We start from the raw sequence: 14301 nt of genomic DNA on the forward strand, positions 1-14301 counted from the left end.
CACTATTTTAGCCAAATATAAAGAGGTATTGTGGAAGGTCAAAAGAGTAGCAGGTTGCAGACCAATGAGCTACAACTATAGGATTTATCCACACATTCTTATTATTCAAAAATTACAAGCAAACAAAACCAAAACTAGATTGCAGTTGGTGCTGCTTTAAATAAACTATTTTTCCATATATGACTGCAAAAACTAGCAGCTGTTTTCCTGAGCTTCCTCATTCTAAAAAGTGAGTAAAAAACACACCACAGACAATATAGATGCCATAAAAATTTAACTATATAAAATATATATAAGGTCATTACCACAATGACCTTAAATAAGGTCATTGTGGTAATTTACCACTGTATATAGGGTTAGTGTCATGGCAAATGGAGGTGAAACATAAAAACAAAAGATGACATTTCATTTGCAAATTGCCCAAAGACAAAATTAACATTCAACCAATAAAACAAAGTTTTTTTCCCCTAACTTTTATGATAAACTTTTTGAAATACAATTCAGCTGAATAAGGAACAAGCTATTCTCCTCCTGACTCATCTGTTCAAGTTACACATTTAAACTGAACATTTTCATAATTATGGTTAAATGTGATCTTAAAGATTTCCCCATAATTTTCCAGTTTTAGCTTCCTTTTTCTTCAGAGGAAATTAACAGAATGACTTGGGAGGAAACAAAACTGAAAATGCAAAAAAAAAAAAAAAAAAAAAGGTTAGAAAATTAGAATAACAATACTTATGACGTACGCTGATTTTTAAAAAATGTACAAACCCTGATGCTGTACATATTTAACAGCTAAAAAACAAAAAGCCAGTCTCGACAGTTTTCAAACTAACACTTCACTGTGCAAACTGATGACATATTGTGTAAAAGATGAACAACCAGGTGGGAGATTTCCAAATGGACGTTTTGATGTCTTCACTTCCATGTGTTTCCCCACGCACTTTTCAGCAAGTAAACCCGACTCCTGTTAAGTTTTAATTTCTACTCTGTTCATCCAGCCTCATACTGGGATAGGAAGCTCCAGAGCACCACACTAGAAACATATCAACACCTACAAAGTGATACGTTGAGGGAGGTAATGTGCAGTAAAAGTGATTTTCAAAGTTCAAATGTTTGTAGTTGAGTCGTTGCAGGAAAGAAATACGTCGCACAAGTCAGAGGCAGCTGGACAGAGTACAGTAATTGAAAGAAAAAACTTTATATACCGACCATAAAACTCTTCCTTTTAGACATTTCCACATTTGCAGTTATGATTCTCTGTATATTTCAGGCACATTTTTCCACAGAGGTCAGGCTAGAAATATGAAACTTAGAAAAATTGCAGGCTGGAAGTAAGAAGCTGGATGGATGATGAATTGATAAAGAAATGGATATATAGATGAGTGCAACGGCAGATCAAAGAACGGAGGGACTGATGGATGAATAGATGAAAAAAGGTACTGACAGGGGGCGATAGATGGAATCGGACGGATCTTTTAAATAAAAAAAACTGAAGGCCTTTTGCTTTTTTTTAGCCAAATTCTCATCATGCAGTAAATAAAACAGGAAACAAAGCCAGGAAAATATAAATATTTCCCACATCTATGAAGGGATAGAATCACATTCGATCCCTTTCTTGACTTGTAAAGTTGCACAGGAACCCTGCCACCAACATCTGCTAACATCTGGCCGTTTAGAAAAACTTGACAAGTTTTCGGTGTTCAACCTTGTGCCAAACAACAGCTCTAATAAGTAGTGAAATAAAAGTTACTAAAACACAAAGAACAGAAACAAAAATCCACAATAATCTGTGCAATGCACTCTGACTTTACCTTTGATGCTTAGAATATTTTACATTGCTGCTAAATGTGTTACAGGTGCCATTTGTAAGACTGTAGCAATAAACAATCAAATAGTAAATTAATATTAGTAAAAAAAACATTTTTTTAATTACATTTATTTATGGTTTCAGTTTTGTGTGGCTTTCATTTCTTTTTTTTTTTTTTTATTAGGTTTTTATTTTTCTGTTTTTTTGTGTTTTTGCTTCCAGTAACGGTGTTCAGTGTTGTGTTCAAAATTATACGTTTGTAAGTCTTTGAGAGAGCAAACTTGCATTGTTATCCCATTATCATCATCGTAGTTGAAAATGGTCTCTAAACAAATATACTCTCGTTTATCGCAACAATTTCTGGAGCAATTTATCGTCCGGCAAAATAATTCCTCTCTAATTGCGAGCTAAAATAAGTTTAAAGCTTAAAAACAAACCTGATTATCAACTGAAAGCCTTACTTTGTGCCAAACAGAAAATTCACACTGATGCAACACTGTAACAAAACAAAAGTGGAAGCACATCAGGTTCTAAGACTAGTCAAAACTTTAACTTTGCTACAGAGTTGCTTTATGCATCACATAAAGAATTTATCACTCAACAAACTAGTTCAGCTAACAAACAACGCCTTTAACACCTTTAAACCACAATTATGCAACAGTAACAGAGACGGAGCTAATAGTTTGGCAGTGGGTCCAATCAGTTATTTGGGATTGAGAGCATTATTTAAGTTGTTGAGGCAACAAATGCAGAATAGAAAGTAAATTCAGATTAAGGGGAAATTACAACAAAGACGTGAACTTTCTGGTCTAATTCAAACACAGGAGTGGTACAAGTGCATCGTGTATCGAGTGGCTGCCATGGCCTAACAGCACGGCGTTTTGTGATGAAGCCAAGAGAGCAAGACAACAGGGTCAGAGGCACGGTGTGAGCAAATTCTTGAATCCCTCATGGCTCCAAACGGATGTGAACCCTGCCCTCCACCAGCAGCTCAAGCAGAAAATACTGAACCTCTTCTTTAATTTGGTAAATTCTGAAATACCTAGTGTAAATGCCAGTTTTAGTTTTTATGATTTTATATTTAAGTACGTCTTTACTTTTTTTTCTTTCTGTGTTCAAAGTGATTTATATGTCACAGTGTGACTCAATGTTGTGCACATTAATGATAATTAGCAACAAAACTATTAATTTAATTTACATTTCTGACATCTTTCTTACCTTTCATATTCTCCCACAGTCTATAACAATGGGACAGACTCACGTCAGGAAAATGATAGTAAGCACTTCCTGTTCAAATCTCTCTTGGATGACTCATTTCACTCATTTAAACCAAGTGTCCAAGATACTGGGGTTAATTTTACAGAGCAAAATCAGTCCTGAAGTCTTAATTTTTAGCTTTCTTTTTGTTTACATATTAGAAAAGCATGATTTTGTGCTTATTAAATGTTAGTTCTTAAATGTATTCACATACAACTGTTACATATTTCCTCACTCAAGAGCCACAAACTAGCATGCGTTCCTCTAATACTCATAACTTAAACTTCCTTCATGCAGCTGATTTATGACAAACCTTGCAGGATTGTTTATCGATTTTTTTCTCTATTCCGATCAATTTGCAACAAAGCATCCTCACAGCACGATGCTGTCAAAAACAAGCTTCATGGTGGTTTCAGGGTGATATGTTGTTAATTATTCATCACACACTTTTGCACACAGAGACAGCTTTCTTTTTTGTAATGATATTGAAAAGCATGAATCATTTCCCTCTCACTTCATAATTCTGTACTAATGCTTATTAATCACATAAAATTCCAATGAAATCAAATGAAGTCTGTGGCTATAAAGTGACAAATTGCAAAAAAGTCTGAATACTTTTGCAAGGCACTGAATATACTATTAAGAATTAAATGGAAAATGTGTGGTAAAGGGGCAGTTTGATGCTGATTGATGTTTTTCTGAACAGACCATGTGATCTCACCGCCCTCCATCTTACCCGCAGTCGGGAGCGGGACACCAGCGACAGTCCGGTTCGGCCACCAGCCATCTCCTCAGCATGAACTCCTCGTATTTCTCCATGACGGCTCGGTCTCCCAGGATTATCTGGATGTCGTGGGGGTTGAAGCGCTCCGAGCACTCGGGGCAGGTGATGTTGACGCGGGACTCGGAGATCTCTATACGCAGGTACTGGCGCAGGCAGTCTGCGCAGGAGCGGTGGTGGCAGGTCATGATGTCCGGGAAGCGGTCCCGGGTGTGGCGAAGCAGGCACAGCGGGCATTCCAGCAGGTCTGACAAAGACCCCGTCCCTGCCGACGTGGACGCCACATCCGAAGGAGGCTGGATGGAGACTTTGTCGACGCCAGCCTCGGACTGCGCGCTTTCGACGCTGATGACGCCGTCTGCTCCGGACGACAGAGTCCTGGATTTCCGCTTGGAGTCCCGTTCGGGTCTGAGTCTGCGTCCAAAGAACGAGTGGAGGGACAGACGCCGCTTTTTAGGATTCTTTCTAACCGAGGGGAGGCTTACGGAGGACGCAGCAGAGTGCAGGTCTCGCTCTGAGCCTGTGCTGCCATGCTGCAGGCTGCTCATTGCGCCAGACGTGACGCAAGGCGCTACCGGTGCTTCAGTTAGAAATCACCACATGAGGTGAGGAGAGGGTGAAAGGAAGGATAAACCAAAAAACGCAAAGAGATCCAAGAGACAGGACGCTCAACGAGGAGAGCAGCACAACTTCAGCTACGACATGATGGCAGGAAGAGTAAGACAAATCAGTAAGGCGCTCCACTCCTTCGGATCATAGCAGCTGCAGACAGGTGTTGAGGTCAAGATGATGAGGCTTTGGTTTGCGCACGGGCCTGGAGGAAAGAAAAACACAAATACAGGATGAAGAAAAACCTAACATAAAAACAGTTGAAACAAATATTAGGACTTTTACTACGAGTTTTAGGCTACGTTTACACAGTAGACTGATCTGATTGATGCTGCAGTCAGATTTTTTATTTTTTTGCTCATACTACTAATTAAACCCGACCACAATAAGACTTCTGTGTAAACAGTTTACGACCCAAAGCGGCCTGCAGAAGAAGAATGTTGGCACAGCAGCACATTATTTACAAAAGTAATGATGAATGGAGCCATTTAGGGATTGACTTTAAAGTTTATTCGGCAATGGGAGCCAACAGTTTCATAACAACACGAAGGAAGCTATTAAAAAGAAAGCACAGCTAATAGCAATGGCATTTTGTAGAGAACTGACTGCAATTCCTGCAGAGAAGATGTGTAGTCAAAGCAAGGAGTGTTTTGATTGTGATGTAACGATCTTCAGTGACACAGACTACTTTCATAAGTTCATAATTATGTTTTTCAAACGTTGTTTTCGTCCTGATTTACCGCATCTGGCTTTTTTCTGGTGCAGAATTATGACACATCAATAACAATAAAAGCCTAATAAAAGATAAACATTCAGACTGCAGACACAATTGGATACGTAACTGACTCAGTATCAAATATGGAAGTGGCAAAATCTGATTGTTTTTTTAAATTGGGCCATTCACACTGTTGTGAAAAAGTCAGATATAGGTCTCATGTGGACAAAAAACGTGGATTTGGGTTGCATTTGCCTGCGGTGTGAACATAGCCTTATTTCTGAAGTTAGCCCTTCTTACTTCATTTTAAACAACAGTGAAAGAGAGAGAGAAATAGCTTTACAAATTAAAAAATTATATTGATTTCAGTTGTGCTTCAGCTCCACGATGTAAACCTGAGGCATCATTTTGGACAAAAATCCCCGGCGAGCTAAGAGGTGACTAAATAACCGCTGCAAATCCAATCTGAGGCAGCAGTTTTACAAGCCTAAAAACCTCATTCTGACTGGCTGTGGGTTTTCAGCACTCACTATGGTTTGTAAGTAGATTTGAGATGTCTGCCTCCTACTTTAAAGCTGCAGGTCAATTGTAAAAAATAAATAAAAAACAGAAACAAGCTTTCAGCTGCACAGCCTCAAGACGCATTCGGTTTGGTGCCATGACTCTTTTCATTCGGTGCTGAATCAACTTTCTGAAGCTTGTGAGGGGCATCTGGGTCATTTATCATAATGCACTGGACTGCCTCTGTAAAAACACTTGGAAGCCAGTACAGTGAAAGTCTACAGTTTTAAGGGAAAAAGCATGAATGCATCCAATTCTGACCACATTTTGGAGATGTAGTACTGGAGTCACAGACTGCTTTTAGCTGCAAGTAATTTTAAAGAAAAAGTGAAAACCAGGCAAAAATAAAATTACATTTGAGTCTCTTCTCATTGACAGAATTATAAAAAAGATAACAGTCATTAAGAAAAATGGTCAACAATATTGGGATGTGATATTATCTAGACCAGTGTTTCCCAATCCTGGTGCTCAAGGCACATTCAGTCCAGCTGATTTAAAATGATGACTGATTAACAGGCGTTTGTTGAACTGCAATCAGTTGAATCAGGCACATTGAGGCAGGGAAACCTCTAAAACATGTAGGACAGTGTGCCTTGAGGACCAGGGTTGGGAAACACTGATCTAGACAATAGTTTTTATTGTCTGAACAGTGACAATCTAATTGGACAATGAAAAACACAATATTTATCTTATTAGTGAACATATTATGCTTAAGTCCTAACTAAAATTGTCAATGCAGGTAAATATAGTACTTAAATGGAAATCAGGACTTCCTAAATTTGGTAAAAGTTGGCTAAAGTTTATGAAAAACTAGGAATCAAAAAGTAGTTAAAAATATCCACAATTTAACAATAAGATCTAAAAATTTGCATCACTTTTTGCAAAGGCTGGTTTTTCCCTAACACTCCCCTGGGAATCAAGATTCCACCTAATATTGCAAATTATCACCATTAAGTGTAAAATAAGTTAAAAATTGCCTGCTACTTTAAATAAAATATGAAGTACTTTGGCTAAAGAAACTTAAAACCTCCTCAAAAATACTGAAACAGAAAATATTTTCCTTTCCACCACAGTGCCCAACAGCAACACGTTCACTAAAACCCAACATTTTCAAGTGAACTTTAAAACACTCAAGGAAGTGATGCTATTGCACTATAATTCAACTTTATAACAAACCATTCTGGTTTGTGAGATGAACCGAAAAACCTTTGTGTAAGCAGGAGGGAGCTTTAACAAGGGAGGAAAGCAATTTCAACCAACCTTAATGTGAAATTACAATGTAGTGGTGTAATTAAACTGGAAAATCCTGCCTATGCAATGTAGAAAGACTGAGTGGGACTTTCCATGTGGCTGAGGTCAGAGAGTGTCTGAGTTTCCAGTTCTGTGGCTCAGGGGGAATCACACACTAACACACTTCATACATCGGGATGGTGTCCCACTTCTTCAGACGAGGCCCCCTGGGTAAGAAGTTTGCCGTAGCAGAATAAACACTTTCAATCTTCTGCCAGCTCTTAAAAAAATAAAAAAATAAATCACACTCTTGCTAGGCAGAGTTATGACTAATGTTGTTTCCAAGCAAAATGTTTCTGCTGGAGAATCAAGTCAGTCTAAGGTCACACTATAATTTGAGTCAAAATGGAAGGGGAAAATAGTAATAAAGTAAGTCACGTGGAAAGGCAGTGGTAATGGTTTTAACAAGTGTAGCACTTAGCACCACACTGCAATAACACACTGGCACCGGCCAAGCAATAAACAAAATATTCCCCCCATTTTTATTTTTTTGTGCCTTTGCTCTGCAACAGACAATTAGATGCTCAGCCAACCTGCAGTGAAACATTTAACACGACTGCACATTTGAACATCAAACAGCGCCTTAAAGACGCCGGTTATCTGGGATTATTTATAAACCCTAAAAAGAATGTGACCATTGCCAGTTAAACAACCATAACCGAATGTTAACATTCACATTCCTCCACAGTGTTTCTTCCACTTCCCGCTGCCAAAGTAAATACAAGTAGGTGACAATAAACCTGTCCTCATTGAGGTATCAAACTATATGTATGTGTTGAACTGAACAACTTCAGAGTTTGGAACCAATCTAAAAAAGTGTCTGGAAGTCTAATTGGACAATTATGCATCTTGCCAAGTGACCACCGAAAGAAAAACTGTTTCTGTGCTGCTGAGTTGCACCAGAAGACCGACTGCTAAAAAGAAAAACATCACTTTTTATTTTCTTGATCGGCCCTGACCACTGGAAACCCAAAAATCTAATCAGTAGATACACAACACCAAGAGCCATCAGGTCATAGGGACAACAACACTGTTCGGTGTGGATGCTGTTATGAAGGGAAGAAGATGCAACGTTAGTTTCTTCCAGTACCAATGAGAGTTGGCTTAGAATGAAGTCAGAGGAAGCAGAAACATAAAAAGCTATTTAAAACAAAACCCTATTTTTCATCAGCCCTTTGTAGGTCATTCAAGCTGAAGAGAGAAAGCCTTTTAGTAGAAAACAGGAAGGCAGAATCTTTTCGAGCTTTCGGCATTTTTCTGTCATGAACATCCATGATTTGGAAACGTTAGCAACCTTAGAAATTTATGAGTTAAGGTAAGGATCTACATACTCTGGGGAAGAGAGACATTGTCAACTTCTTAATTAATTTCTTAGAGCGGTGTGATGTCATCTCTTATCCCAATATAAAATGATAACCACTAACAGAAGGTAATTTAGAAGAAAATATTCTGAACATTGCTTTTAGATCGTCTTGTAATATTATTCCTACAGAGAAATTGGAACTGGCAAAAAGTGGAAAAAATGGGGTCAGTGTTTCATGTATTAAACCTAAACTGGACACAAAGTTCTCATCTGTGAATTTTACTGTGCTGGCGGATCTGCAAGCATGTTTACTGACACCACAGCATTCTCCTCACAATCAAAGAGTTTTGATTGCATCTTTGAAAGTCCCTTTGTCATAAGCAGACGGTAGTTAAGAGGACATCTGAGGCACTTAAAGGATGTCAGAAAACAAGAATCAGCTGCGATAATGATAAGAAGCAGCATGCCGATACGTGCCGTCACAATAACTAACACTTAGTATGCGATTATTAAAGTGAAACTGAACTCCTTCAACTTTAACTGAGTGAGAGATGGCAAAGGTATTTCCAACATGTTTCTACATGTTAGACAAATGTCACAATAGTTGTGTCACTTTAACAGACAAACTATCATTGATCTGTCATTTCCTGTAGGACTGCTTCAGAGTTGCTCAATTTACTTCGTGTTTTTAAAGACATTTTCCAGTTGGAGTGTCCTTCAAAATACCATATTTAAGACTACATGTTCTGTTAGATTAATCTGTGATTTTCTTTATTTAATAAAGCATTTAAAAGTTCAGGTCCAGTTTTAATGAGAAAACATTGGAGGTTTCTCCAGTTGCCAACTAGTTACAATTGAATCTCACCAAGATCAACTATGACTGGAAATGTCCGTCTAAAAATGTTCTTTGGCCGCCTTCATCACGTACGCTAATTTCCGGTCACATTCCGTGTGGAGGACAGATTTCCTGATTATCACAATGCTTCCAGTTCTTTTGGCTTCGGACCAAGGAACAGCCCAGAAACTTAACTAGAACTCATTTTTTTAAATATAACTTTTGTTTACTAAGCACACTGAGAAAATGGCAGTGCTGTCCAATGCAGCACATAGTCGCTTAAGAATGCATAAAAATAAGAACAGCATAATCAAGGCTCTCCAGGACTCATCAGTCATATGTTTACCCAGGTACCTTGTTGTATCTCTAGCTTGAGTATTTTCAGGAATAGTGTGGCATTAAACAAAGAGAGGGAACAGCCAATACAGAAGCAAATGCCTCAGATGCTCCTCTGAGTATTGTTTACTAAACAGGAAGATAGCAGAAGGCAGAGTGAGGTACTTTTCCACTTTGCCTGGGATATGATAATGAGCCCCAAAGTTTGTGCAAAAATAGGCATCAAAGTCTATTAAAAATACCTTTTATTTGAAGGTAAGAGCATAAAGATAAACAGTTCAACTAATGAACAAACTGGAGTTCACAAAGGATCTCCATCCATTTCAATACTTTTACTTCTCTCTAATAAGTACTTCTTTATTTTACGGATTAAGGACCTTGTGTGACAATTAATTTGATTAACTTTAAGACTTTCTAAAACTGCAACAAAAAATCTTTAAAGAAAGCATTCACACTGATGTCATGTTTTAAAGAAAACTGCAAATAAGACTGTTTATAAGACATGCAATTAAGTCACACACAAAGCAAAAGCAGGAGAGAAGGAGCCACACATTTACTTCACACGCAAAATGAGGAAGCCTGACACTCCCAGCTGCTAAAAAGCTTGTCAGCTATACTAGCTCCTCTAACAAATTATCTGATCAAGTTTACCACTTCTACTCACTTTAAACAAGTAAAACCAAGCTACAGAAGGTTTTTAAAACCAGCTATTTTATAGCTATCTACCTTAAACTTGTTTTGGCTTTGTTTTTACATGCTCTTCATCCAGCTCTGTGCTTTCTGCTCTTGTTGTGGTCCTTCATCTCTCACCCATGCTCTCCTCCGAATTGGCTCGTTTACAAACCAGCAAACTGAATTTCAGGCAGTCAGGACAGTCTTCTCTGAACTGAAAGTTGAAAACCTAAATAGATAATTACAAACCGACTTTGGATTTTGCCAAGTCTAAGAAAAGTGATTTGGGACAACTTCCCCGATGCCTGGTATTGTGCAAAACTCCTGAGAAACTGACGCACCTTGGACACTAAAACAACACTTTTGCACTGTGTTGTTTGTACTCATTAAAGTAAAGATATTTTTTCTGCACTTGACTTCCTCCTTGCTTTCTGAAGGCTTCATAACACACAAGAGACTCAGATGTTTCAACAAAAGTGCTAAGAGTCAATGGTTTGTTAACAAAAGCAGCAGGAAACAAAGCCTTCAATGAATGCAGCTACTTAAGCGCACTTGAGATCAGACAATGTTTCAGGGAACTGGGTGTTGGACATCATTTATATACAGAATGCACGCAAGTGGGGGAAAAGTTGAAGGAGGTAAAAGTCCATTTCCAGACTAATGAATATCATCCTATTGGAGGATTTCTAAACGCAGATAGGTGAAAAAGACCAAAAAATGTCATGTCTTTTGAGATTTTAAAAAATTCCTCAAATGTGCAATGACACAATGTTCAAGTTTAGATTAAAGTATCGAAATGGGTCAAACATCGTCACCAGCAGATACTTCAGCACTTAAAATTGTTACAGCCACATTTTTAAAGAAATATGCAGAATATTTTAATGGTAGGCTAAGGATGACAATTGTTTTAGTTTTATAGATACAATGTTGGTCTACTCTGTTATTGCATTAGCAGGTGGTGTCTATTGGAGGTCAAAAGTAAGATTTAGAAAACTGAGTGTAAGCCACCAGAAGAAATTAAGAAATATCTTAATGTTAGCTGAAATAGGGCTGTGCAATTTGATACATTTCTGTTTTAATTCTGTTTTTGGCATCATCCCATCACAAAAATAATGTAACACAACAAAAAATAAAGTTTCAACGTGTCAAATTGCCATTGTTTAAGTGCAACAACAGCAATGTGGTTCCAATATTGAAGTGTAATATGGTATTCAATAATCAATTTCTCCTGAAAGACTCCTTAAAAATCATAAGATTTTTAAGAAGTTCACATGTGATAGTGATCTAAAAAACAAACAGGAAAAGACACTGCTTGGGCCATAAAGATCTAAGTGTATGAAGAAAGAATGCTTTAGTAAGAGCTGGTTTTAAAAATGCTGTCAGGTAGCATTTTATAATGCGTGTTTAAACATGTTTAACACTCGCTAAAACAGGCAGTCATCTAGTTGAGAAGTCAGCACTCACCACAACCTGCAAAGTCGTTTGCAGAATTCACATTAAAGTTAAAGCGGATTAGAAAGCATTTTGCAAATCAATTCCTTCTCCAGCATCTAATATTAAAGTGCCAATGTCAGATACATCAAGACCTATTCACAGTGAGCTAAGGCTGACTGTGAAAAAACAATGTAAAAAAAATATTTAACAAATTCTCATTCTCTAGAGTAAGAAGTTACTCTAACAACAAATATACTCATAGATGTAAAATATCAAGTGTTTTCAATGTATTTGAACCTACATATTAGTTTTCTTTTCTTTTGTGTTATAAATATTTTTGAGGTAACCTTTAGAGTTCAGGAACATGCACACTGTCCTAGCGTGAATGTTGTTCATAACATTCTCTTCTTGCATGCTCTGAATAACAGAAATACACAGAAGCTGACAAAGGTCAGTTTTGGAGACAACAAATCTGGAGAGACTGGTCCCTGTCGGCAAGCAAAAATAAAGTCTGCCTGCTTGTAAGAGAGTGAGTTTGGTTTCTTTCACAGCCCAGGAATCTTGTATTCATCTGCAACAGAACTGTTGTCTCCCTTTCAATTACAGAGAAGATTAAAAGAATTCACTCTGCCGTATAAATCTGGCTTAAAATCATTTTTTTACTTACACTGTGCTAAAGAAATATTACAAACAAACAGGAAAAAAAACATACCACATATTTAATTTGATAGGAAACTACTTTTATACAGCTTAGTAGGCACTGCATGGAATTTAATATGTTTTCAGAAAATAAAACCTAACTCAAACAATAACAAAATCAATTCACAAATTTGATACAGTAAAGTTCCTGCAAGGTTGATCCAATGACATTTGATCTTTAGCTATAAGCAGGGATTGTAGCAGTTTAAAACACAATACAGTTTTATAAAGACAATGTCTTGTTGATGCTTTTTGAACTTATTTCAGCACTAAATTAAGTTCTTGAAATTAGTTGCACTTATTTATTTTTTCCTGTTTCAAATCAAAAATATGCCTTTCATTCCTTTGACCACAATCTTATTTTTATAAACAAACATCGCAGGTTTTCTCCAAAACAAGAGAAAATAGCAACACTCAAAATGTCCCATTTGGGTGGGGAATTCAATCAGTGGTAAAAATGCTAGAAAAGCTCTGAAAGATAAGCTGTCTCCCCCTTTGACTAGTTCTGATGTGTTAACATCAACTGAAATGATGAACGATTTTGATGATCTTTTTCATACCTAAAGATTACCTGCATCAAAACAATAATACCCCATGAGTTTGGTTTTTAAATGCATCAACCGTTCAAAGTGGTGCAGATAAAGAATTTATAAAACCAGTTGGTTTAAATTACCAACTGATTTTATACAAGAAACCTGCAGCACGTTTTATTATTTCTACTAAATGTTATATCCATCCATCCATCCATTTTCCGTTCACCCTTTGTCCCTAATGGGGTCGGGAGGGTTGCTGGCGCCTATCTCCAGCTACGTTCCGGGCGAGAGGCGGGGTACACTCTGGACAGGTCGCCAGTCTGTCGCAGGGCCTAAATGTTATAGTATAGTTTTTTTGTTTTTTTTTATCAACACAAAAAAAAAGATATCAGTATCCATAAAAATCTGTATTGACCAACAAATATCTGTTTGGTGTAGCTTCAGACTATTAGAGTAAAAGGGGCACAAACACTGTAAGGATGGTAAAATAACTATCCTGCCTCTGTTGATTTTAACCAGTGTATATTGTATTAACAAACTACTGGAAATTATTCAACTGATCATGCAAACAGATCAGAGTCAGCTTAACTATTTTGCAATGAATCGATCATGTAATTTTGACATACTGCAAAATACAGAGTTCATGGTTCACATTGACTCTGAATGAGGCGCCACAAAACTGATGTAATGATGCATATATTAAAAATAAAGCGGCACTGCAGAATGCCTTTTTCAGCGAGTTCATGGGTCATAATATGTAATATTTCAGAAACAGTGACTTTGCATTTTTATTACTATTTTATTACAAATCAATTACAGCTGGAATGCCGTGCAGTCGTGTCCCTGAAAATCAAACACTGAGAACTGGAAATATAAATGACTATATAGCTAGAGTATGAGTTCAGCAGTATTGAAATAAAAATAAAAAGACATAATGTCTTATTGTTGTCAATGAAACGGAACTATTGCCTACTTCCCAGCCTGCTAACATCAGATTTGTAGCAAGAAGCTAACATTGACTAACTTTGACCGTCCGAAGAGTTGCTGCTGCTAAACAGCTCTAAGGCAATGTAACACCATAAAAGACGGTAAATTATCGAATTAATTTACTCATGTTACTCATGAACTATAATAATAGTATAATTATTAGGAGGTTATAATTATTACTTTCTGAGACAGAGTTGAATTTGAAGAAAAAACGGACATGCTAACTAAGCTAGCTTCTAAACAGCTATCGGAGAGGAGGAAGTTCTTACGTGGGTGATACTAACTAAATTTGAGCTAACTTAGACGTTAAAGCCCATTTTGATTTCACACTTACTGTTTTATCCCGTCCTGTTTCAAGCTACTTCCCCACAGAGGAGCGTCCGGCGGTCGCCATTACACAGTAAGCCGTGGTACGAAATGTGTAACACAAAACTTCAGCCAAGGTACATTCCCCGAGTCCGTTGTCATCAAGCAACGTA

General features: G+C 37.4%; 1 protein-coding gene across 1 annotated transcript in view; it reads right to left on the minus strand.

Moving 5' to 3' along the window:
• The window catches only part of rnf19a (ring finger protein 19A, RBR E3 ubiquitin protein ligase), a 25391-nt gene extending 11090 nt beyond the window's left edge, over positions 1–14301 (minus strand). Inside the window, exons 1-2 of the mRNA XM_028035273.1 lie at positions 14157–14301; positions 3804–4662 (exon numbers count right to left, since the gene is read on the minus strand). Of these exons, the coding sequence (XP_027891074.1) occupies positions 3804–4396 (593 nt within the window). The 5' untranslated portion in view covers positions 4397–4662; positions 14157–14301. The remainder of the gene's footprint in view (positions 1–3803; positions 4663–14156) is intronic.

This window comes from Xiphophorus couchianus, chromosome 13 (genome assembly GCF_001444195.1).
Source record: "Xiphophorus couchianus chromosome 13, X_couchianus-1.0, whole genome shotgun sequence".
Taxonomy (NCBI): Eukaryota; Metazoa; Chordata; class Actinopteri; order Cyprinodontiformes; family Poeciliidae; genus Xiphophorus; species Xiphophorus couchianus.